Here is a 24,808-nt window from a genome sequence, read left to right on the forward strand (position 1 = left end):
TATTGCACTGCTTTGCCGCTCACAGGGGAAACACGTCCCCCAAAGTCCCACTCCTGCCCCCGCTCCGCGCCCCCAGCGGGCCTCTCATCCCTGGGCTGCCAGTGCACCTTGCCTGCCTGAGCGCTCAGTAGCCCGCAGGCTCCCCGCCTTTCCTGGAGTCTGACGCAGCCGCCCAGCCGCCAGCTGTGCGGACAACGGCCTGCACCACAGCAATGAAGGTAGGAGTGACCGCGGTGTGGTGGTGCCGGGTCTTCAGGGCTGCAGCCACGGCCTGGGGGCGGCAGGGAGAGGGAGACCTCAGCAAGGGCCCGAGACCCTGCCCGAGCCACACCTGTGCGGGCGTGGGCTTCACAGACCCAGGTGCTGCCACTTCCGGCTGAGCGGCCAGGATCGGCAAGCTGGGGGCAGCCGGGCCAACTGGGTCTCGTTGGAGCAGGTGGCCTGGCCCTCCCTGCAGGGGGTGCAGCGTGGCCCAGGCGGCAGGCGTGAGGGTCATCTGCCCCCGGCAGAGGACAGCAGCCATCGTCCACTCCGCGATGACTCTGGCGCTTCAGGCCCCATTCCAGGATTCCCCGGGGGCCCTGCTGTGACTCAGACACCACCCTACCCCCCCCCCCCACCTGGTCGATGTCTTTCTCCAGCGTCGTGGTGTTGGGCAAAAGCTGGTTGTGCAGCCGGGGCTCCTCAACCGCCCGCTTCACGTCGTAGCCGAACCACAGGCTGTGGATGACGGCCTGGGGGTGTGCGATGGGGTCAGCGTGGCCCAGCAGGCAAGGGGCTGAGGGCACCGGCGGGTGACACGTACCAGCGCAGTGGACGTGGTGATCTGTGTGCCCCCAGAGGCGCCCACCACCATGCGGACCTGGCCGTCCTGACCCACGACGATGGCGGGGCACATGGACGAGAGCGGCTGTTTCCCTGCAGCCGGCCGCGGCGGGGGGGGGGGGGGGGGGGGGGAGGGGACAGAGGAGCTGTCAGCTGCCTGTGGGGACACCAGCCCCCTCCCTACCCCAGCCCCCTGCCACACACCTGGCTTGATGAAGTTGGCCGGCGAGGGGGGCACCCCGAACTGGTTGATGATGTTGGGGGAGCTGAAGTCGTCCATCTCATCGTTGAACAGGATCCCGCTGACCGGTGACCGCACCTTGGAACCGAAGCTGCCGGCCGCGTGGGTCAGAGCGCTGTGCCCCGCCCTCCCCGCCAGCCTCCTGAAGCGCCAGCGCGCTCCCCAGGGAGGCGGGGGCACGTGCTCTGCCCACGCGGAGACCCCCTTCTGGGACACACGGGCAGCCCCCGGCCCACCCGGCCGCCCGGCAGCCCTACTAGAGGTTGATGGTGCTGGTGGCCGACACGGCGCTGCCGTCCTCCGAGACCACGGACAGGTGGGCGGTGCCGCCGTCATCCGGCGTGTAGAACTCGGGCTCGTAGTAGGAGGCTGGGTGAGTGGTGCTGTCGGAGATGCGGGCCCGGAGCTGGGCGGCGAAGAACTCCGAGCTCATGTTGCGGACCACCTGCCGAGACCCCAGAGCTGGCCTGAGGAGGTGGGGGAGGCGAGGAGGGGGCACGGGCTTGCGCGGGCAGCTCTCAGGAAGCCCCCCCCACGGCTCTGACCGCAGCCCTCCTGCACCCGAAGCCTCAGGTGCCCCGTCTGCCCCCTCTCCCCAGCCTCGGTCTCTGCTGCTGCCCGGCGACTCTGAGCGTCTGCCCGCCCTCCAAGCCCCGACTCTTGCAGCACCCAGTCATTCGTTCTTTCGTTCAGAGCTTGTAGCTCCGTGCCCAGCAAGGGGGGGTCCGCAGGGAACAGACACGCAGGTCCCCACTCTCACAGCAGGGAAGACGAAGGCGAGCAGGGGTGTGCTGGCGAGAACAAGCCAGGTGAGGGCAGTGGAGAGCGACGGGGTGGGGGCAGAGTGGTCAGGGAGGGCTTCTCGGAGGAGGTGCTATCTGAAAAAGCCCCCTGAGTGGTAACACGAAGGCCCTGGGGCAGGCCTGTGAGTGACAGGCAGGCGGTGACTGGGGTCAGAGAGAGAAGAGGTTCGAGATGCTGGCAGGAGCTGATCCCGTGGGTCCTCGCGGGCCCTACAAGCACTCCAAAGCCACCCGCACTGGGGGCGGAGGAGTGAGCAGCTGATGGGTGTCATCCCTCTGGCAGCCATCTGGGGGCGGACCCCAACTACTGCTGCACCCTGAGACCTTCCCTAATTGGGGGGCTATGACATCCACCAGGTGAGAGATGCTGGGGGCTCACCAGGTGGGAAGGAGGGATGGAGAAAGGCCCCAAGTCTTCAGTCCAGACTGGCTGCAATCTGGGGCTGTGAACATTGTGGAAGGGGCGGTTGGGGGACAGTTGCGAGACTGACTTGGGACATGTGCTCATCAGGCTCTGAAGAACCTGTCTCAGGTGGGTGATAGACCACACCTGATGTGTTGAGTTCATGGGCAAGACAGGGCCCTGGAGGCTGAGCAGAGGAAATACCTCCAGAAGGTTCCAGCAACACCCACAGATTGGATGACTAATCCAAGGGGAAAATGTTCAGCCTGAATCTACTTCCAAGGAAACAGCTGAATCCGGGAATTGGACATCCTACAAGACAACTGCTCTGGGCCTTAAAATCAACAAGACAGCAGCCCAGGGGGTCCACGGAGGCTAAGAGACTGAAGACGTGACAGCAACAGCAGGTGCGGGCCTCAAGACACAGATGGAACCCTTGGGGAAAGGCTGACCTAGGTGTCTAACAGGAAAAAGCAGGGAGTGCAAAGCAGAGGTGGATGGAGATGCGGAGAGAGGAAGGAAATGTGCCAAAGTGCACACAACTTTGCAAATTAAAAAGTCGAGGGCAGGAGGCATGGGTGAACCAGGGGGCTGCTGCAGCGAGGGCCGAAGGGGAACCCTCTCGGGATGCCACAGCACAGGTGTGGAGGCAGGAAGGCCGGGCACTCGGTGGGGAAGGCTCCAGAGAGGAGGCGGCGGCCAAGTCTGCCCCAAGGGGGAGCAGCTGGGGGGTGCCGGACCCACAAGCACACGCCCCTCTGGGGACGGCCCATTGGAAAGCGCAGGCTGGGAACCCAGGAGGCAGAGCAGCTGTGCAGGACGGGCAGGGCGTGTGGAGTCAGAGAGCCAACGAGCAGGAGGCCGGCCTCGGCAGGGACCAGGAGGCTGGCCTCGGCGGGGACGCAGGGAAGAGCGGGGTGTGATGCAGCGGTTTCCACCACCTCGGGGACGCCCGGGGCCCAGGTGGGGAGCAGTGAGTGCAAAATCATCCCCAGGAAAGAGAAGAGGGGCCGCTGGGCAGCTGAGAGGGGTCTGCGGGTCTACCTTGTGGGGAGGGGGTCCAAGCAGATAATGAGGGACACAGTGGCGGTGGAGCTGGAGATCCAGCCAGGAGCCGGGGCACCTGGCGCATGAGGGGGTCGGGTGGTGCAGGGCCTGGGTGGGGATCTGGGAAGTTAGCTCCCGGCTGTGACCAGGGAGCACGTGGCCGGGGCCTCTGCCCACCTGGAATGCTGGTCCCCTCCTCCCCCGCCATGAGGGCTGTGATGCCCCTACGTGTTCCTCACCCCGGCACTGGCCACTCCGGAGCCTTCCAGGCCGAGGACACAGCACATGCAAACACCCCGAGGTCGCAGTGTGGTGGAGGAGGCCCCTAATTCCCCACTGACAAGTCTGCCTCCCCACCCTGCGAGCTCCGTGGGGCAGAGGCCAGGACTCAGCGTCCACAGTCCCTCCCCGCACACAGCAGGCCTGAGGCCAGAGTCAGTGGCAGAAACACATAAACAAAGCCTGAGAGAGGCGACTTCCCTGGTGGCGCAGTGGTTAAGAATCCGCCTGCCCACACAGGGGACACGGGTTCCATCCCTGGTCTGGGAAGATCCCACATGCCGCGGAGCAACGGAGCCCGTGCGCCACAACTACTGAAGCCCGTGTGTGCCCTAGAGCCTGTGCTCTGCACCAAGAGAAGCCACCGCACTGAGAAGCCTGCGCACCACCAGGAAGAGTAGCCCCTGCTTGTCACAACTAGAGAAAGCCCGCACACGGCAACAAAGACCCAACGTGGCCAACAGAAGAGGATAGAACAGAACAGATCAAAACAAAATAAAAGCTGAGTGAGGCTGGGGTGGCCCAGGGAGCCCTCCTGGCACCTCCATGGCAGGCCACCCCCACCCCTTACCTCAGTCACATTGACAAACTTGGGGTCCCCAAGCAGGGTCCTCTTGGCGTACGCAAACCGGAAGGCCTCCACGATGCGGTGGTAGGTCAGGCCCTTCTGCTCGGGCGTCTCCACGCTCGCCGAGGAGAAGTTGTACCCTGGGTGGGCAGAGCCAGGCAGGTTGGTGGCCCCAGGACATCCCAGCTCGGCCGGGACAGCTGAGTGCCACTGGCGGTGGGGGTGGGGGTGGGGTGGGGGTGGGTCCACGCCTCCCTGACCCGCGTGGCTCCCCGTGAGAACGGGGGCGCTTAAGCAACAGCCGTGGCTGCCTGGGAGGCGGGGGAGGTGGGAGCAAGCAAGGGTCCCCCAGGTCTGGGCCTCACACGTCCGCCACGGGGGGTCCACGGCCCACGGGGTCACAGATGACCCCTCCGATTTACAGACGTGCCTCTGGACCCGGCCACCCCGCATGAGCTCCGGCCCCGGGAGCCACCCCGTGGCCCCGAGGCCTCAGAGCTGCGCCCACGCCCAGGGTGCCGCTGCAGGGCCGCGGAGGGCCCGACCTTTGAGGATGTTGAGGATGAGGGCCAGCACGGGCCCGCTGAGCGGGGCGCTGGGCACGTAGAGCTGGGCGTCGCCCAGGCGGACGCTGAGCGGGTGCTCGATCAGCTCCGCGCGGTAGCTGCTCAGGTCCTCGGCCGTCACGATGCCCCCTGCCGTGGGGTGGGGCGACACGGGGCTGGGGCGCACTGCTGGGGGGCTGTCAGCCCAGGGCCTCCCTGACGGTGCCACGTCCCCCTGGCCAGGCCCGGGCCAGCGCCCTTCCCCTGCTGCCCCTCTGGCTCCCGGTCCACCGTCTCTCTCTCGGCGGCCAGAGGATCTCCTCTGAGTGGGAAGTGTCTGCTCCCGTCCCCTCTCCCCCAGCCCCTCCTCCTGTGACGAGCAGGTGGGTGGAGGCCCCCAATTCTCCAGGGAAACAGCTCCAGACAGACCAAGTACTTACAGGCTAATCCCCGGAGTCAGTGGTAAAGGTCAACGTGCTAATCACCCTCCTCCCCGACACACTGGCCAAACGAACCTGGCAAGGCCACGAGGCCATGTGGGGCTCCAGACCCCATCGGAACCTGCCCGCAAGTTTCCACCCCCAGCACGCTGCGCGCAGCCCCTCCCGTGCCTCTCTCACCAAGCCCACCCTCATCCCCTAAGATCCGCCTGGAGAATTAAAACCCCTTTCTCTGGGCCTCAAACTCTTCTCTCTGCCTACAAAGTCAAACCTCATCTGTGGCTTAGACGCCACCTCCTCCAGGAAGTCCTCCAGGGTCTGCACTGCCTACACCTGCATTCCCCCTGCCCCGACCCCCGGGCTTTCTCTCCTGGGCTGCAGGAGCTGTGGATCCATGGCCTGTCACCACCTGCAGACGCATCTGTGACCCTCCCCTGCCAGGCACTCCCTGAGAGTCCAATGTCCAGGCCAGGCAGCACCCAAGGACCCCAGGCTCAGGGTTCCTGCTGGGGTGTTCCTGGCCCGAGGCCCCTGACGTCACCCGCTCACCAGCCTCCTGGATGTCCTTGACAATCTGGGCAGTGAGGCTCCCGTTGTAGAAGGCCTGGGCGCCCTCCGAGGCCAGCGTCTCGTAGGTGGCGGCCAGCCGTGGCATGGTCACTCGGTCCCCCTCCAGCAGCACCTTCCCGTCCCGGCAGAACACCTCGCTGGGGGACAGGGGGCTCCCGTGAGACAGGCAGGTGGGGCGGGCTCAGACAACCCCCCCACACACACATACACCCAGGAGGACAAAGGACAGGGAGCCCCCGCCCACGGTATCCAGCCCAGGTGGGGCCGGGACCCCACGCCCAGGCTCAGAACGGGCCAGGCTTTGGTCCCACAATCAGCGCGGATTCCTGAAAGGGCCACCGGCTCACGCCCACCGGCAGGGACCACGGACGTACCACAGCGCGGGTTGCCGCTCAATGGCAGCCCGGCTTCTCTGCAGGGCTGCCGCCAAGCTCCTCCCCACAGGGAAGCCCTGGCGGGCCAGCTGGATGCTGGGCTGGAAGAGGCGCGCCCAGGGCAGCCGCCCGTGCCGCTGGTGTGCCAGCTCGTAGCCGCGGATCTCACCTGGGACCGCCACCGACAGCCCCCCTGCCGAAGAAGAGGGACCCGGGTGAGGGGCTCCACGCGGGGACCTTCCAGGCACATCCCCAGGTGGGGCCAGTGGGGCTCAGGAAGGAAACGGGTGTCTGGAGTCGTGTCCGGACTCAGCAGGCACGAGTGTGGCTCCGCTGGCTCGGGTGCCCGAGGGTGCAGGAGGGAGGGGCGGTAGCACGGGCCCTGGGTCCTGTTGGCCCAGGCCTAGGTGTCTGTCTCTGCAGGTGCCACCATGTCTGAAGTCCTGTGCCAGGCTCACGGTGGCACGGCGAGAGTGTAAGGAAGCTGGACCTTGCCATCTCTCAGTCTGAGCCTCCCGGGCCACCAGGCGCCTCACCCCATAAGACCCAAGGACTTCCCCAGAACCCGCCAGGGCCCCCCGCGCGAGCCCAGGCCACCCTCAAGGCTGGGCTGGTCCCAAAGCAAGGGCCCGCTCTTGCTCTCTTCCACTGTCCCAGCTGGGACCTGAGCCCACGCCCTGCCCCGTCCCCTCTGTGGGTCCGTTTCCCAGCCGAGACAGAGCCCTGGACCCTGGCGCCCCACTAGGCCCCGCTGTCCCCGCCGGGCCCTGACGCCAGGCACAGACACAGAAAGGTGCAGCCACAGCCCCAGCTCCCAGGAACCCTCCTGCTTTCACCGCTGAGACGCAGGAAGCGGGGGCTGTTCTGGCCCCTCCCAGGCTTGTCGGCTGCAGCTCTGGAGCTGCCTCTCCCACCCTGGAGTAGGGCACAGGTTCCAAGGGCCGGGTTCTCACATCTGCACATCCCAGAAGGTCTGACACCCAGCACACAACTCCTCCCCTCAAATAAGTGCTGCCCTGACCGCGGGCCAACCAGGTTCTCAGGCCACCCTCTCACCAAGGTCACCAGTGACCCCCACGCTGCCAGAGCAGGGTCTCTTTCTCGTCTCACCTGGCCCCCATTCTCTTCCTGTGTCACCTCTGCATCTCCCCACCCCCTCCTCTGTGTGCACTCTTGGTACCCCCTCCCCCACCCCAGGCTGCAGGGTCCGTTACCTGCTGACAGCTCCCAAGGTGACGCTCTGGCCTGCTCCCCTGATGGCCAGATCTCAGGGTGCACCTGCCCACTCGCAAAAGGCACCTCAAACTTAACACACCCGTAGCCTTGCTGGTCTCTGTAAGGACCACCCTGTCCTTCCATGTGCACCCCTGAGACCCTGCCTCACCCGGGACTCCTGGGTGCATGTCACACCCAACCCGTCAGCAAATCCGCAGCCCCGCCCTCCAGTGTGCTCGGCTCCAGCCACCAGCGCCCCCCCCGCATCTCTCCCTGGTTATCACCGTGAAATCCTGACAGGCCACCTGACAGGCAGGTAACTTGCTCCCCCTCTTTCATGGCATCTCTGACGGGTCCCGTCGGAAAATGGCCAGGTCCAACCAAGTCCCCCCCCACCCTGACTCAGGGAACACCTCTACCTCACTCAGACATATGGCCTGTGAGGTCCAACACGACCTGGGAGGTTCCGCCTGACCCTGTGTCCTCCTCTTTCCCCAGACACCCCCACGGCTGCCCCGCCCAGCCCCAGCCTCGGTCTTTGCTCACACGCCCTGAGCAGGGCACCTGGTGAACCCACACACCCTCCAGCCCTTCCAGCCTCTGCTTTCCAGGCGGCGCTGCGGCACGTGGCACACCTGGGTGTGTTCTCTCTCCCTGCTCCACCTGGAACGTGCATTTTATCTGTTACTTTTGTGTCTACTGGCTTGGGGAACAGCCTCTGATGCTGTAGGAGGTGCCCAACGAAGCCTAGCTAGATAGATGAATTCCAAGCATCCAAAGAGGCTAAGTCTCTAAGATTCCCACAATCTGAGTGATTTCACGTCTATACACTGCGAGTTTCCCAACGGGTAAAAATTCAAAGACTGTGTGTTGGAGGGGATTCCAAGCAGCTGCTCTCAGGGCCCCGCCCAGGGCTCCATGCAGGGCCAGAGCCTGCGGGAGGGGATCAGACTCACTGTGGCCTTTAATCCCCACCCCTCCGCCCCTCCAGCCTCATCCAGCAATCCACTGGGGTCCTTGCAGGGGCGCCACCCTGATGGCCACTGATTTCCCTTGGCTGCCTGCGGAGTTGCAGGAATTTCCCTCTTGGCTTAAGGGCAGGTTAGAAAAAAGAGACTTCGCCCCATACGCTAGAGAGCTATCCCCACAGATGAACAAAGGAACGAGCGAATGAATGACTTGGATGCTCTTTAAAACCATTCAGCTGTGTGACCTTAGTCCATTCACATGACCTCTCTGGGCCTCAGCAGCCCCACCTGTAAAATGGGAATTAACACCACCCTCCCCCTGCCAAGCATGCAGGGAGGATTCAAGGGGCTCATCGGTGAAAAGGACTGAGCAGAGCGCTGGCCCCAGGACCCTCAGTACACGCGAGCTGTTATACTAGGCATCACTCGCTCCATGATCTAGCTCTGGGGGGCCCTGGAGGGGCCTGAGCAGAAACAACAGGAGCTCTCTTTCTCCTCCAAGATGACGGGCTCGACCATTCGTTCTGCAGGGTGTCGAGGGGCCAGGAAGGGATGCCAGGGGACTGCCAGAGCCACTCCCAGTCCCAGGCGGGGTGGGGGTCCTCCTGTCTTCCCCGCAGCTCGTGCCGGCCCTGCGCTGGCACCGCGCCCGCACTCACCTTCCTCTGACTGCTCCGAGCTGTTGAACATGCCGGCAGAGGCCAGCTGAGGGGCCACCTCTCGGGCGTTGATGACCTCGGCCTTTCCTGGAAGGAGAGGCGGGTGGGCGGGCCGGACCAACACCCCCCCTCCCTCACCCGCGTGAAGCCAGGCGTGGTCCAGCCCAGGGCAGCCTGAGGCGGGCGGCCCCCCCAGCCACTCACGCGTGCTGCTGTCGTAGATGGTGAGGAACAGGCCGCCCCCGACCCCCATGCTGTGCGCGTTCACGAGCCCCACGCACAGCAGGGCCGCGATGGCCGCGTCCACTGCCGAGCCGCCGTCCAGCAGCGCATCCCTGCCGGCCGCACGGGCTGGGAGTCAGAGCCTGCAGGCTCCGCCCTCCGACGTGCGCGCCCACCGCCCACCGCCCCGCCGCCCGGCCACCATGCCACCCTGCCACCCTGCCCAAAGGAGGACGGAGAGGAGCCCACAGTCTTTTATTCTTTCACGTGAAAAACTGTTGTGTTCTAAAACCAACGGGCTGAAACGTTCCTCTTTTTCAAGCAAACAGTTGTCTGTGACTTTTACAATTTGAAAAAAATGGGAAATTGTTACTTTTTTATGAATAACATCTTTTTTCTGTTTAAGTTTTTAATGAGAACTGACCTTTGTAACGTGTAAGGTATGGATCTAAAAATAGCATAAAACAGCAGAGTTTATCTGAGCAGACAGACACCCCTGAACTGAGAAAAGGGCCCAGCTGGACGCTGGGAGACCCACACCCTGCTCCCGGGGCCAGCGTCCCTTTCCCCCGTGACCAGAAGCTGCTAAGAAGGTCCAGGACAGGACAGGCAGCACACCAAACACCCCTCATCCAGGCGGCCCGTTTACCAGTGGGAAACGGAGTCCCAGAGGGGCGAGGGTCTCGCCAAGGTGGCTGTCTTCCAGGGCCTGTGTGCCCACGCCCTGCCCCACTCACCTCCCAATCTCTGAGCACTGCTTGGCATCCGTGGCCACGGCAGCCCTGGGGTACACACGGCTGTGGTGCTTGGAGGTCTCGGGCAGCCAGACGCAGAGGCCAATGATGAGGACCACTAGGACCACGGCCACCAGGGCCAGCACCATGGACCGCTTCTTCATGGCTCTGCGGGCACAGGGGTGGGAAGGCAGAAGGTCAGGGGACCACTGCTGGCCTGGACTTGGGCACATCCTCGCCCCATGGGGCACAGCACAAAGTCAAGCCCCAGAAATGCAACCCCGTGTCTCCTTCTGGCCCTCAGAACACGTGGTCCACCCAGCCCCCCAGGCTTTGCTCAGGCCCCTCTGTCTGCCAGAAGCTCCTGGACCCATCTCTGCCCCCCAAATTCTCCTGTTTATCCTTGGGACCCCCCTCCCAGTAAGGACCCCATCTCCAGCAGGGACCCTTCCCAGAGTTCCCCAGATTTCACTTCCAGAGAGGAGACCCTGCTTCTGCAGAACCTCGTCTATATCCTCTACCGCCAAGCAGATCACTCTGGGAGGGACAGGCCTGGCCTGAATCCTTCCCGGTACTGTCCCTGGGTCCCCAGAGTGACCTGCCACGAAGCACGGGGTTCAGCTTCCGTCGTGCCCTCTGAGGGGGCACCCACAGTCTCCTGAAGTCATCAGATGAGCCACTGCGGGACCAGAGCCTACCTTCCTCAGCAGGTGGGCGCCCCGAGCCTCCTGGGGAGGTGGCCACAAAAGATGGTTTGGGCGGAACCGGCCGGAGAAGTAACTGGGGTCTCCTGCACGCGCTGCAGGAGCCTGTGGCCACAGAATCTGCTCCGAGGAGACTCCGGGACCACACAGCTTGGGCTGTCTCCTGGAAACGGAGAGGGTGTCTCTGAAGCAGGCTGGGCCTGGCCCTCCGAGGAGCAATGTGAGGTGTGTCTGCCTCTGAGGAACTCTGGAGTCAAGAGGAGGCGGTCCCTCCCTCCCACGTTGGTGTGAATGCCACCCCCATACTGCGTTTCTCCCGCACAGTGAGGGGGGTTGCACAGAGCCGGGCAGGGAGCTGTCCTGTGACCAAGGGGTGGGGACCAGTGTGCCGGCCGAGGGGATGGAGCGCAGGGGCTCCGGGGCCAGCCTGCCCTGTCTCGCCTGCGTGGGGCCTTGGGCAAGTCACTGACCATCTGACAATCTGTCCAGTGGAACGACAGAGGGGCCGGCTGGAAGTATGGTGAAGATGAAGTGGGTTGGAAGATGTGAAGCAGTAGGTAAGTGTTGGCTCTGCGGGGGGTGCCTGGAGGCCCGCGTGTGGCAGAAAGGAGCCAGTCAGCCTCCGCTCACCATTTATTTCCCTGTTGACTTCCTGCCAGGCTGCGCAGGGAGGGACAGCAGTGACCCTTGGGGTCCCCGTGGCGATGACAGCAGGTAGAGGGGTATGACCCAATGGAGAAGAGGTGTGGTGACAGGGACAGGGGGTCCCCTCTCCCGGACTCAGTTCCCTCCAAAAGGTGATGTCTGCTGGAGAGCCCCAGGCTGGGACCCCTCTGGCTCTCCCTGTCCCTATTCAGAGGCTGGGAACTCCAGGGCCAGACAGGGTCTCCCAGAGACGGTCTAGGAATGGAGTCCCACCCAACAGGGGGGCATCCAGACCCCAGCATGGAAGGGCTTTCTCCTCCCCGGGCTCAGGGGTGGCTGCCCAGCAGACTACCACCCCGCACCCCCAGCAGGGTCCACGCCAGCCCCCTCTCTGCCTTGACCGCCTTGCCTGAATCTGGGCACCACCATTTCTGGTGGGACCTCCCCCCCACCAGCAGCACCTGCTCTTCCGTCCTCAGAAAAGCAGCCAAAGGGCTCTCTCGGAAAAGCCAACCAGGTCCTGCCCCCCCACGGCCCTGAGCACAGTCCCTGCCCTCTGCCAAGCCTGACCACCCTCAGGGCATACCCTGGACCCCGGGAGGGAGGCTGGGTCAGGGTTAAGGGTTCCCGATGGAGGTAACTGTGCTGGGAGGCCTGCAGGACCTCAGGCGCTGAGCCGGCAACCTCAGGCCTGTGTCCCAGACCTAGAACTTCCCATCACATGCGGCAGGGCGGGCGGGGCCGGTGCCCCCCTCCCCAGCACAGGCCCAGGCCCGCCCGTCAAGGAGGCCCCCAGTCCTGTCCACTGAGTCAAGCCACGCTGGGGACAGAGGGGCCAGCAAGGTCTTTGGGGACATGAACTTTGAGGGCATGGCCTCATTCCTCTGGGCTTGGGACCATCAGCTGAGACCCCTCCACTCTGTGTCCTCCTCTCCCCTCCCACTCTCCCCTTGCCTCTGGGGCAAGCCAGCCAAGACCCCCTGAGGTCCCACTCCAGCCTCCCCTCCATCCATCCGTCTGTCCGTCCTTCCACCCAAGAGCCCAAGCGGCTCCGCAAAGGGCAGAGGGTATCCTGCGAGGCTGACGACCAGGGAGTCGGGGGAGGGGTGGGCCGCACTGGCCTGTCCCCTCCTCCCTGGGCAGGGCAGTAGGGGGGCCAGCCCCTCACCGGCAGCCGTCCCAGCCCCGCGGAAGACCCCCTGCTGGGGCGTTGTTCTTCTGCTTCCCGTCTCCCACGCACATTTTTCTCAAAGACGCACTAAAACAACGTCTAAGCTCAGAGGTCTGGCTCTCACCCAGATCGGTGCCGGGGGGGAACCTGAGGCCAGAGAGCAGGTGCGCGGCCCCCACCCCTAACCCTAACCCCAGCCCTGCTCCTCGTGACCCCGGCGGGCTTACCCGAGGCCCAGGACAGACCCCTTTCCTCAGAAGACAGCGCTGGGCGGGGGCGCTGGCCGAGGAGGAAGAGGCGGACGCGTGTGCCTGGGAACTCGCGGCCACCGTGAGGGCCCGGCCCCCACGCCCAGGAGCCCCGCCTGCAGCCCCTGCAGAGCTCCCCAGGGGCCCAGAGCTGGGCTGGGATCTGGGGGGTCGGGCTCCTCCCAGGAGCCGCAGGCGCGGCGGGGAGGGAGCTGGAGGGGCCGGTGGAGCACACGTGCTCACCTCGTCCCGCGGGGGGAGGAGCAGGCGCTGGGCCCGCCGGGGGCACCTGCGGTCCCCGAGGACATCAGAGGAGGGGCAGGGCGAGCCGTCCCCAAAGAGAGGTCTAGCCTGGCAGGGAGGTTGCCCGGAGGCGGCCGTCGTGCCACGTCACGTCGGCAAGGAGGCACGGGGACGCGGCCTGTCACCGAGGACTGGAGTGCGCACCGCCCTGGGAGGGCCCTGGAGGTGGGAGGTGCTGTCCACAGTGACCCCTGGGGTCCCCTGGATGGTGGTAGCAGGAAAGGGGTGTGGCCCCAGTGGGGAAGGAGAGGCCTGGTGACAGAGGCAGGCCATCCCCCTCCCGGACGCTGGCCCCTCCACAGGGCCGGTGTCCCGGCTGGGCAAACCCCTCCGTGAGCCCCAGGCTGGGTCCCCCACGGGCTCGCCCTGTCCGTGTCCGGTGTCTGAACTGCAGGGCCAGACACGGTGTCCCAGAGACGGCTCCTGAGGCCCCGCAGCGTGGCTGTCACCTGCACCAGCGCAGAACCCGGACCTGGGAGGCTCACCCCACCCCACCACCGGATGGTACGGGCACCTCCCTGGAGCGCGGCCCAGGGCTTCCCGTCCGGGAGGTTCTCCCACCTATCCAAGAACGTCAGCGCCCCAGGCCCACCTGAACAGCCTGGAAAGGCAGGGTCCAGAGAGGGCCAGAGCGGGTCGCCATTGACACAGCCCAGCCGTGCGCACCTGGCCACCCCATCCCTGCCCCAAGCTGCGGCCTGTCCCTGAGCAGCCCACCGAAGGAGTCAGGAGCAGCTGCAGACCCGCCCCAGGGGAACGTGGGCACCACCCCCTCCCCCCTTGGCCTTCATCTGCCAAGGACAAGGATTGGCCACTCCCTGAGTCACGCCTCCCTCCCCTGCTCCCCGGCTCGCAGCCCCCATGTGTAGCATCTCATCTGCAGTAACCCCACAAGGCTGCATCATCTCAAGACAGGCCATGCAGGGGCCGACCAGACATCGCTGCCTGCCCTGGGTCACACAGCCAGGACAGGCCTTGTCCCGTCACCCACTGTCCTTGGCCAGGCTCAGCACGGAACCCATCCAACGCACGATCATGAAACCCTCAACCAGCATGACCCTGGGGAGCGGGTGCCACGGCAGCTCTTTCCCTGGACACCACCCCCTCCCCTGCAGACCAGGGTGACTAAGAAGATGGACAAGGCAGCAGCCAGGGCTCAAGGCCCAAGACCTGTCCCTGAGGGCCTCACAGCAGCCAGGAACATCAGGGGATTTGGCCCCGCGTGAATGGCTGGATCGCAGGGCAGTCGGCCGGGAAGGCTCTGCAGTAGAGAGCCGCAGGGCTCGGTCCCTAGCCTGCCTGAGCCTGCTCAATGGTTTTCTCCCTGCCTGGGATGGCGTAAAACATGTGCGCGGCGGCAGAAAGGTAAGAAGAAGGTCTGAATGGGCAGAGGATGACCCAGACCCCACAAGTGACCCCAACAGGAGAAGCCTGGGCTGGGGCAAGTCGGAGGACCCGCCACGGGGCGCACGTGCAGACCAGCAGCAGCGGCAGGCTCTGGGGAAGGGAGACAGGCGCGAAGGCATCTCGGAGGCCGTGTCGACAGAGGCGTGACGTACGGGACAAAGCAAGCCCTTCCTCCCATATCATGTGTGTCATGTTCTGTCTCAGTCAGCCCCTACCCCCACATGCAGAGAGGGGACCCGGGGGCAGGGGGTCTGGGCTGCAGGTCTCCTCCAGACCCCTCAGCTCCTATCCTAGGCACAAAAGGCGCTGAGCCCCCTGCCTGCAGGAATATGCAAGCCTCACCCAGCCAGAGAGACTGACTCTGCCATCAGCACCACCCCTCCCAATGCACACGCGCGTACACACACACACACACACACACACACACACACAGAATCTAGGCTGACCAAGCAGTTTCCAGGACACAGCAGAGAGGAGAGCAAGAAGCAGCGTGAGACAGAGCCGGCAACCTGGAGTTTCTCTGTTAATCCTCCAGCCCCAGAGTCACAGGGGTGAATCTGGGCACAGCCCCAAGCCCATTCAGAGGCCAGAAGCCGAGGCTTGGGTAGAAGCGACGTGGCCCTGGAGGCAAATGGACGGGCGGGCAGGTAGGCACCCCTCCACCTCCCTTACCACCAACGCCAGGAGCGAGCAGGCACGTCCCCCAGGTGTGAGAACACAGCTCCGGGCAGGACGCTTACCACCACCCAGACCGGAGCTGGGGTCTGTCTTCCTTGCTGCCCACCCTGGCGGAATAGGGTTGAGAACAGGAAAAAGGCCGCTTCCCCAGGACCTGATAACCACTAGCTGCCGGACGCCTGTTGAAAGAGCGATAGGTGCCTGCGATGACCACAAGAGGGCGAGCGCCCCCTGGAGCTGTGCAATCACCCTCCCCCACCACGGCCGCCGCAAAGAGGGGCAGATGTGGCCCGAGGACACCGCGCCTCAGCCCCACTGCCACTCACCTCCACTCCAGACCTGAGCCCCAGTGACTCCCACCACCCCAGGCTGCCCCATCCTTCTGGGCCTCAGTTTCTCCACGCTGCCCACTTCCCTGCCCTCCTCCAGCCACCCCACACCTGTGGCAGAGTCTGCTGGAAAGCCTGGTCAGGCATCTTCAAACCCACTTACCAGGCAAGAAACAGAGGCTCCCAGGCCAGACCCGCTCAGACCAAGGGCCTACGGCTCTGCCCATCTGTGCGACCCCTCTGTGGGATCCATCCACACATGCCCCCCCCCACCCCCCATTACCCTGAAGGGCAGATCACTCCCATTACTCAGGTATATAAACTGAGGTTCAGAGAGGAAGAGGGACTCCTCCAGAGCACAGCCAGGACATAACAGAGCTGGGCTGGAAGCCAGTCCTCCAGATGCTCCCAAGAGTCCCCAAGCCTGAGCTGCTCACTCCTACGATATCCAGAAGCTCAGAGAGGGTGAGCTGTGCTTCGGGGTCACACAGCACTGGGGCACAGCCAGACGCCCATCCGGCCCCAGCTCACCTGGCTGCAAGGCTGGTCCTCCGTCTGTACTCTAGCACAGAGCTGAGTCCTCTGTGCCCAGCTCCTCCCCTCCCTCCCCCTGCTGGCCTGGGGTGGGGGAGGCTTTAAAGGCACAGGAACCTTTCCAGGTGGGAAGAGGACTAATTCCTTGTCCTGTCCCTGGGGCTGTGTGACCGGGGGAGAGCGGCTGGCCACTTCAAGCCCAGTGGGGTCCCAAACCCTGCATAAGAGACCTGAGCTTTGAGGACCTCTGCAGGGCTGAATGAGGCTGGGTTTCAGGCAGAGGCAGGTCTGGTCAAGGGTCCTCTGGGAGGAGGAGAACTCCTGGCCCCTTACCATATCCGGAGAGGGGTCCCACAGCACTGGGCCACAGCCAGACGCTTCCACCAGCAGGGATGGGTGTGTGAGCATCAGAGGCCCCGCCTGGCCTGAGGAGCCTGCTGTTTTCCCTACATTTCCTGGCTAGCGGACACCCTCTACCCCACCCCCGGGGCTGCAGATGTCCACAGGCTGCCACTCCAAGGACCCTGGTCACCAGGACGGAGGGGGTCACGTGACCTGGGGGGGCCTTCCTCATCCCCCAACTTTCTGGGGTCATGATGGGGCTGTCTGCTCACGCCCCCACCTGCCCCAGCCCGACAGATGGGGTGGGTGCCTCCACAGGGCTGGCCGGCTCAACGCTGCGGTGCCTCTGAGGTCCACACACAGCCTGCTGCCTGCGTGTACTCATCTGTCAGTCATTCACTCACTCACGCTCCCATCTGATCCTGGCCCATTCAGCGTCTTCTCTCAAGGAGCCCCCAGCCAGACTGAGGATGGGATAGTACAGTCGACAAAGGAAGAGGGGGAGCCCAGGACCCCGAGGGAGGGGCAGACACCGGCCGTGGGGAGGCGGGCCGGAATCCAGACAGCACTGGGATTGACCTGGGGAGGCCAGGCAGGCAGAGGGAACCATGTGAGCCTGGAGACCAGGCACTGGAGGCCTCTCTGCAGCAGCGAGGGTACAAGGGAGACTCTTGAACTCCGCAACCCTTTCCCAAGCCCTGAGGCATCAAAGCAGGAAAAGGAAGTGGCTGAACGCAGACCTTGAAGGCCAGGTCAGCACTTCTGGACTTTGAGAGCCTGGGAAGGCGGGTAAATGTGTCACCGGGCTGGGTAGTCATTAACCCCGGCTCACTCATTAAGACCCGGTGGGCGACCATCCCCTCCTCAGCCGTTCTGGGAGCCAGGCAGAGGCGAGGGGCCGTGGGAAGACAGAGTGTTGATGGGGGCGCTGGCTGGGGGCTGGCTGATCTGGGCTCTCTGTGTCCCTGCTCCTGGAGGAGATTCCCTGGGTTGGGCTGGCCTCCAGGCAGAGCAGCTGCCAAGGCAGCCTGGGGGCCACCCCACCAACCTGAAGCCTTTCATCTGCGAATCACCCCTGATGTGCTGGCACCATCGACCTAGAGAGCCTAGTGGGCCTTCAGACAGGAGCCTCAGGCCGTGGACCCGTGGGCGGGGAGGCAGGCACCTGGCCCAGCACCCCTCTCTGAGCAATGGGCCTACAGTGGCCTCCAAGGCCTTTCCTGCTCTGACAGGCTCAGGTCTGCCCCACGTCTATGCCTGGAAAAACAAAGCACTGGGGGAGCAAGCAGGGTCCTCCTGGCACAGGAAACTGAAGCCTAAGAGAAAAAGGGACTTGCCCAAAGCTACTCAGCAGGACAGCAACCCAGGAAAAGGCGAAAGACCTGCAAACCACTCCCTGCCCGTGGTGCCCCACCCCGCTGTCGGGTCCTCAGAGACTGGTTGTGTCTGAGCCCCAGGAAGTGCCAGCTGAGCCTGTGCACCCGGTGGGCGACATCTGGCTGGTAGAGACACCACATCCTGGGAGTTCCCTGGTGGCCGAGCGGTTCGGATTGCGGGCTTTCACTGCCGTGGCCTGGGTCAATACCTGCTGGAGAACTGAGATCCTGCAACCCACGTGACACAGCCAGGGTGAAAAAATAGACGCAACATCCCTCAATGCAGTTGGGAGCCTCAAGCGAGTGAGCCAGGCAGGCAGGTCCAGACACAAACAGCACCTGACCCATCCTCTGGAACTGCTGGGCCAGGATCTCAGGGCCCACTGGGAGTCAGGAAACCTAATGTCGCTCAGGATATTTTGTGTCCCCTAGGATCCGCACCAGGGAGACATTTGGTCAACTGGCTGAACAAAGTTCATCTTCATCAACTTGAGAATCACAGAATCTCAAATGTTTCGCCTCTGAGCGTCCATCTCCATCACCCCAGAAAGGTCAGCTTGCACACATGCCCTGACAGGGAACTCATTACCTCTAAGAACGAGACTGGTTGGTTGCCAAGTTCTTCCCAATGTCAAGTCCCAGTTTGCCGTCTTGGAATGCCTTCTGTACACGCTTCCGGTGAGACTGGCCTAACACCCTGCCCACTACCAGAGGCCACAGAGCAGGGGCTACCCCACACCCTATGGTCACTTGGCCACCACCTCTCAGAGCCATGAAGACCGCACTGAAGGGATGGAAGGAGAACTCAGGCTTGGTGAAGGGGCTGGTGTGGCCCAGGGGTGGTGGGAGGTGAGCTCTGGCCGGTGGCAGGCATAGGCGGAGCCCCCTGTGTCCCAGACACCCCCCCGTACCCTTGTAGGAGTTCACCATCTCAGCAGCCACCTTTGATGTGAGGACAGAGGCTGGAGCTCAGCCAAGTGCATGGGCCTCCAGGGCTGTCAGGTTGTTAACCCCTGGGAACTTCTGCCAGCAGAGCCAGTGTGGCACCTGGTAGACCAAGTCCAGTTCCCAAACTCAGAGGCAGGCTGGCAGCGCAACCAAGGGCGTGGGCTCTAGGACTTTCCTGGTGGCGCAGTGGTTAGGAGTCTGCCTGCCAATGCAGGGGACACGGGTTCGATCCCTGGTCCGGGAAGATCCCACATGCCGTGGAGCAACTGGGCCCGTGGGCCACAACTCCTGAGCCTGTGTGCCACAACTACTGAAGCCCACATGCCTAGCGCCTGTGCTCCGCAGCAAGAGAAGCCACTGCAACGAGAAGCCACTGCAGCAGAGTAACCCCTGCTCGCCGCAACTAGAGAAAGCACGCACACAGCAACGAAGACCCAACGCAGCCAATATATAAAAAAATAAATAAAAAATAAAAATAGGTGAAACAAATATAACTTATAAAAAAAGGGGAGGGGGGCATGGGGTCTGGGCTCAACTTCAATCCCAGGGTCTCTGCTCTCCAGATAGAAAACTGAGGGCAGGAAGAGGAGACCCTGGGCTATCCGTGAGTAAACTCCATAGTCCAGCAGCTGGGTCTGCAGACGCCTCTCCCTCCCTGATGAACAGCTCAGAGGTCACAAGTGCCTCCCTCCGGGCCTCCCCATCACCCCTGCCTGTGGCTCCCTGCACAGGTAGCATTTATCGCATCACCTGGTAATTATCTGTGGTGTCTGGGAGCTCCAGGGGGTAGGGGAGGAAGGCTGCATCTGGTCCACAGCCCAGCCCTGCCCCCAGCATGCAGTGTGATCTCTGGGAGAGCTGACATACTCCCGTCTCCAGGTGGGGGGGGGGGGGTGCCATGCCCAAGCCCACCTGTCTACAGCAGTCACCCCCCCGCCCCGCGATCCTGCCCAGGGCTAAATGGATGCATAGTTCCTCTGATGTCAAAACTGCCCCACGCTTTCCGTGCACGCCCTGCTCAGCCTGCCTGGGCTTCTAGAAACCCTGCCCCCACCCCCTTCCTCAGCATCTGCTTGGCCCCTTTCACCTCTTCACCCTGGACCCAGTTACTCTCTAGCTGGGTCCTGCTGAGACATCCTGTTGGCTGGTGTTTCAGATGCCCCGGGTTAACTGACAAGCTGGAACCTGAGCCAGGCAGCTACCCTCCCAGACCTCCACGGGCCGCGTTAGCCAGAGCCTAGCCCTGGGCGGCTGCCCACGCATCCTCACAAGCCCTGTTCAGCGGCCCCTACCTCTGCACCCCCTCCCACCCCCCGCACCTCCCCCCTCCCCCGGCAATTCCTCAGGGTCGCCAGCCCCCTCGCTGTTTCCCTGCTGCAGCCCCAGAGCTCTGAGCACGTCCCTCCCCCACCGAAAAATCCTTCAAACGTGCACGTCGCCCTCCGGATAATTTCCTGTCAGCTGCGGCCCGTCCCTTCCTCTGTACAGTTCACCCACAGCCCTGCCACAGGGACTCTTCCATCAGGCCCCAACCTCAATGCCTCCGCCTCCTCTTGGAAGCCCTCCTCTGCCTCCTGGTCTGATGTCCTCCTTGGCACATGCAGTGACCCCTGGACCCGCGTCAGAGCTCCCACCTCTGCTGTTCCTTCGACCTCCTGTGTCTTTGTCTCTGAAGTATCCACGGGGCCCAGTATCACCACTAAGTGGAGGTACGATGGCCTTCAGGTGGCTGGGTGGATTGAGCACGAAGCCACGGAAGAGTGATGAGAGCCTACACGTGCCACGTGCATGTGTGCTGGACGCTTTCCTGGCTGCGTCTGATCCTACACCTTTGCCAGATGGGCATCTTATTTTCCCCATTTTACAGAAGAGGAAATAGTTTTGCAGAACCTATTGTAGTGGGTGGAATAGTTTCCCCCCAGATCCACATCCACCTGGAAACTCTGAATGGGACCCTATTTGGAAGTAGAGTCAGTAAAGTCACTAGTTAAGATGAGGTCATCCTGGGTTAAGGTAGGCTCTAAATTCAACAACCAGCCTCTCTGTAAGAAGGGAGACACACAGACACAGGAAAGACGGCCTTGTGACCACGGAGGCAGAGCTTGGAGTGAAATAGCTACAAGACAAGGAAGGCCGAGGACTGCAAGCCACCACCAGAAGCTGGCAACAGGCAAGGAAAGACGCTTCCCTAGCACCTTCAGAGAGCACAGCCCCACCAAAGCCTTGATCTCAGACTTCTGGCCTCCAGAACTGGAAGACAATACATTTCTGTCGTTCTAAGCCATTACCGAGTTTGTGGCAATTTGTTATGACAGCCGCAGAACACTAATACCACTACCTACTTTGCCCATGTTAGTACGCCCCAAAAGGGGGCAGGTCCAGGGGATTTGTAGCCAGGGCCTGAGCCTGCACCTGTGGCCCTCATGGGGACTCCTGGCACTGCAGGAAGCTCACAACCTGTCCCTTAGAGCCAGCTCCAGGGGAAACTGTCTCCATTGAGCATCCGTCTGCTTCCTTCCTCCCAGTGAGTTCCGAAACCATCCTGCATCCTTCTTTGCCGTGGCTACCAGGAGGCTCAGTGGCACCTGGCACCTTGCTGAGGTTCCATCAGCCCTGGGCTGCCCTTCCTCCTCCTGGGCTTGGACTATCCCACTGCGTGGGTAGAGAGGAGGCCCAAAGTGTGGACGGGTCCCGTCGCAGCACTGGCCACAGCCCTCCACCCCACCTGGTGGGTCATCTGGACCCTGGTTCTGTGTCATTCCCGCTGGGCCACCAGTGCTACTGGTCTCCTGGTGGGTCCCACTTGCGGCCCAGGATGCCCCCGTCAGGGCCTAGGGTCCGTCCTACCTGACTCTCTGGCTCCCCAGCCTCCTACCTCACTGGGTCCCAGGGGTGGCAGGGTTGCCCCGAGAACCTCTACAACGCCACATCTGCCCTGGGGGCTGAGAAGGCCCCCCCGCCCCCCCCACACACAGGGTCTCCCCAAACACAGCGCAGCTGCCCAGGGCAACTTCAGGGAGAGAGGCCAGCAGGCTTTAGTTAGGCCCACGTGGTGGCTGGCCAGTGGGGGGAGAGAGCCCCCCACTCCCGAGGACACAGCTCTGTCTGCGGGGCCCCCTGTCCAAATCAGGTTAGGCTAGAAAGAGTCAGCCTCACCACCGACCCACAGGAGGCTGAGGGAGGCCCATCCAGGGATTTGGGCCCAGATGCCACCCCTCCCTCTTTTCCTGGAAAATGTTCTCCAGGAATCTCTCCGCCAAGGACGCAGAGGGTGGGGCGGGGGGTGAGGGGTGGGGCTGGGGAGCAGTTTTCCACGTTCCACGGGGCTCCAAGCTCTGGGCATCCCCCTTCTGCCGCTGCTTGGACGCGCCCTTCACGACATCCAGCATCCAGGCTCTGCCCTCCCTTGCCTCCCACCGCCCCCGACCCTGGACCCCCACCTCGGCCTTCTCGCTTTTCAGGGAACAATGTCCAGGCCCGGCTCAGCCTCCGGAAGGATATGGTCCGGATCTGGGAGTCATCCCAGCTCTGGCCCCAGCCCCGAGACTGGGGCAGGGGAGGTCTTACCAGGCTGCCAGCTCTGGGTAGGGGTCTGTGAGGCCCCTGGGGCAATGGGGCTGCTGCTGAAGTCTCTGGCCCCGTCACCACCACGTCAATTTAGTGACGGTGCCTTGGGCTTGGAGGAAGGCAGGCCAGGCGGTCATGCAGGTTTGCCAGGGAGGAAACCTGTGGTGCCAAGGTGGCCCCAGGACAAAGCTGGCTACAGAGGGGGGAAGGGAGGTGTCTGGGTCCAGTTGGTAGAAGGCAGGAAAGAAGGGCCCAGGATAGGAAGGCCTCTGGAACAGGCCCAGTGCGAGTGCCCAAGCAGGCAGTTGGGGTTCAGTGGGTGGTCAAGCTCTCTGCCTTGTCTCTGGGGCTCAGCCCCAGGGGACCACAGAGCCCAGCACTCTCAGACACACTCCAGGGTGGGGGGCGATTCTTAACCCAGAAGGAGCCTAACTCTGCCGTCATTCACCATGGGCCCTCGGGCAGCCTGCCCTCCAGCCATCACTGCCTGTGCTCACCCCTCCTACACCCGTGCCTGGCTACACTGTGCTCCCAGGCTGGACACACCCTCCCTGCTGTGGAGGTCAGCGTCTGGAGCCTAGTGCCCCAAATGCCCCCTACCCCGGGAATGTGAGGGGTCCAGAGCTGGGTGGGGGGGGTGCCATAGGGGCAGGAGGCCTCCAACAAGGGCCTCTCCAGCTAGTGGGTCCCTAGCTCAAGCCTGGTCCCTTGAGTCGCCAGGGCCCATCCACCCTCACACGTCCCCCCGCTTCTGTCAGGGAGGAAGACTGAAGCAGGGGCAGGGCTGGGCTGAGATGGTGAACCACATGCCCCATCCCATTTGTCTCCGAGATGGATGGCAGGGGCCGCCGGCCTGCCCAAGTGTGCCCCCAGCCAAGCAGGGAGGGGTGGTAAAAATTTGTCTACACAGTAGTGTCCATGCAGGGCTGACAGGTCGGATACTACAACTGCTGGCTGCGGAGGTGGTGGGGTGGGGAAGAGTCTGAAAGCAGGTGCTGGCACTGCCTAAAGCTGGCAAACGGCAGCAGGACCCCCACCCTCCCGCCCTGACTCCATGTCCAGGGCTCCCTGCACCGCCAAAGCGACGGTTCCACACTGAGCACTGGGGCCGGAGGTTTTAGCCGCGCCACCTCGTCCCGGCGGCTCCAGTTCCTGGCGACAGCGCTCGAGCTAGGTCTAGAGCGGGCGAGGGCCTCCTCCAGTGACACCCCCAAGCCGAGAGTGGGAGGTCAGGGGCCCCCAGCAGGAACCCTCCTCCCTTCCTCCGCTCCGGCCCGGCCGGGGCGCGCAGCCTCGGATCCCGCGCTCCCCGCGCGGAGCAGCGCGAGCATCCCTGGAGGGAGCGGGCCGGGGGCGGGGCCGGGCCGGGCCGGGGCTCGGCGGCCGGGGCGGCGGCGGGGTGCGCGCCCCCGCCCTATGAGCACCGGGTGCGCTGGCTCCGCGAGAGCCAGTCCACGCTCCGCGAGCGGCGGCCCCAGCGCGCCGGGCAGCTGCTGCGCCTCCTGAGCCAGGCGAGGGAAGGAGCGGGCCGGCCGGGGCGGGGCCGGGAGGCGGGGCGGGGCCGGGAGGTGGGGCGGGGCTGGCCTTGCGCGCGCTGGCCGGGCGCCTTCCGAGCGGAGGGGACATCTGGCTGCAGCGGGTGGGGGTCTCGTCTGGGCCGGAGGGCGAGGGAGGGAGGGCGGTCGGCTAGAGTTGGGGGGTGGGGGGGGACTGTGAGCGTGGAGGGGGTCCCGTGACTGTGCCTCTGGGGTTTGATGTCATTTGTAGGTGCAGAGGGTGCCCCCAAGCCTGGAGCTATGAGCCCACAGTCAGGCCCTGCCGAGAAAGGAGGGCAGCTGGGAAGAGGGCAGGTGGGGGCGAGTCGTTTTGTCTTGAGGGGCAATGGGAGGAGGGCGGCTCCCCACTCCAGGGAGGCGCTGCACTGGACCCTGGAGCCAGGCCCCGGGGGGAAGCAACAGCGCAAATGGTCCGCGGGCGCAGCCTCTCCGTGGCACCATGGCAGCTCAGACACAGCCACAGCACACAGTGCCCATCCTCCTGACAGGCAGCTCACGCCCAGCTGAGTGCACACACCTGGCACCTGCACATCACAACATCACATCAGGACGGGCAGGGGCTGGGTTCCACATACACCAGGTACCTGAGTCCCAGATCCCGAGCCCTGGGTTGCCCTAGGAGACATGGGTTCTGGTCCCAGCGTCACCAGTGAGCAAGCCACCCCCCTCTCTGCCCACGTCCCCATGCGCTGCAGCCGCTGCCACCACAGCCTGCCCCAGCCTGTGGGCCGAAATCTGCCAAGCTGGTGGTCTTTGGCCTGCAGGTGGGTGATGAGGAAACTGAGGCTTGCAGAAAGGCAGTGCGCCTAGGGCCACAGAGCACACTGGAGGCCAGCCGAGGCCAGAGCCCACCGGCCAGTCTCCCAGCTGCGCTTCTTCTGCTGCACTGGGTTTTCCTTTCTTGGTGCTCAGCGGGCTGGAAGGGTGGGGCTGGCCCTTTAAGGGGAGCTGTCCACACCCGCAGAAGGCAGGCTGCATCTGGGACCCAGTCAACCCCGGGCTCACCAGCCCCCTCCCTTCTTCTGGATCCTCCCCAGCTGGCACCCCCAACTTGAACCATGTTTAAAATGCAAACAAGAGAGCAGCGGGAGTCCTTCAGAGACTGTG

The 24,808-nt window shown here is 63.8% G+C and overlaps 2 protein-coding genes across 2 annotated transcripts in view; one reads left to right on the plus strand and one right to left on the minus strand.

Moving 5' to 3' along the window:
• Positions 1-15,925, minus strand: GGT1 (gamma-glutamyltransferase 1). The gene is made up of 14 exons (XM_057747244.1): positions 15,910-15,925; positions 10,592-10,760; positions 9,897-10,061; positions 9,142-9,272; positions 8,938-9,024; positions 6,096-6,288; positions 5,701-5,858; positions 4,712-4,861; positions 4,170-4,306; positions 1,324-1,511; positions 1,030-1,157; positions 806-918; positions 621-734; positions 1-271 (listed from the first exon to the last, which is right to left on the minus strand). Exons 3-14 carry the CDS (start codon positions 10,055-10,057, stop codon positions 125-127), a joined length of 1,707 nt encoding a protein of 568 aa, XP_057603227.1. The 5' UTR covers positions 10,058-10,061; positions 10,592-10,760; positions 15,910-15,925; the 3' UTR covers positions 1-124.
• LRRC75B (leucine rich repeat containing 75B) overlaps positions 14,310-24,808 on the plus strand; it is a 15,655-nt gene continuing 5,156 nt past the window's right edge. The window contains exons 1-4 of the mRNA XM_057744895.1: positions 14,310-14,329; positions 19,925-20,060; positions 23,208-23,366; positions 23,468-23,656. Of these exons, the coding sequence (XP_057600878.1) occupies positions 14,310-14,329; positions 19,925-20,060; positions 23,208-23,366; positions 23,468-23,656 (504 nt within the window). The remainder of the gene's footprint in view (positions 14,330-19,924; positions 20,061-23,207; positions 23,367-23,467; positions 23,657-24,808) is intronic.

Source organism: Hippopotamus amphibius, chromosome 8 (assembly GCF_030028045.1).
Source record: "Hippopotamus amphibius kiboko isolate mHipAmp2 chromosome 8, mHipAmp2.hap2, whole genome shotgun sequence".
Taxonomy (NCBI): domain Eukaryota; kingdom Metazoa; phylum Chordata; class Mammalia; order Artiodactyla; family Hippopotamidae; genus Hippopotamus; species Hippopotamus amphibius.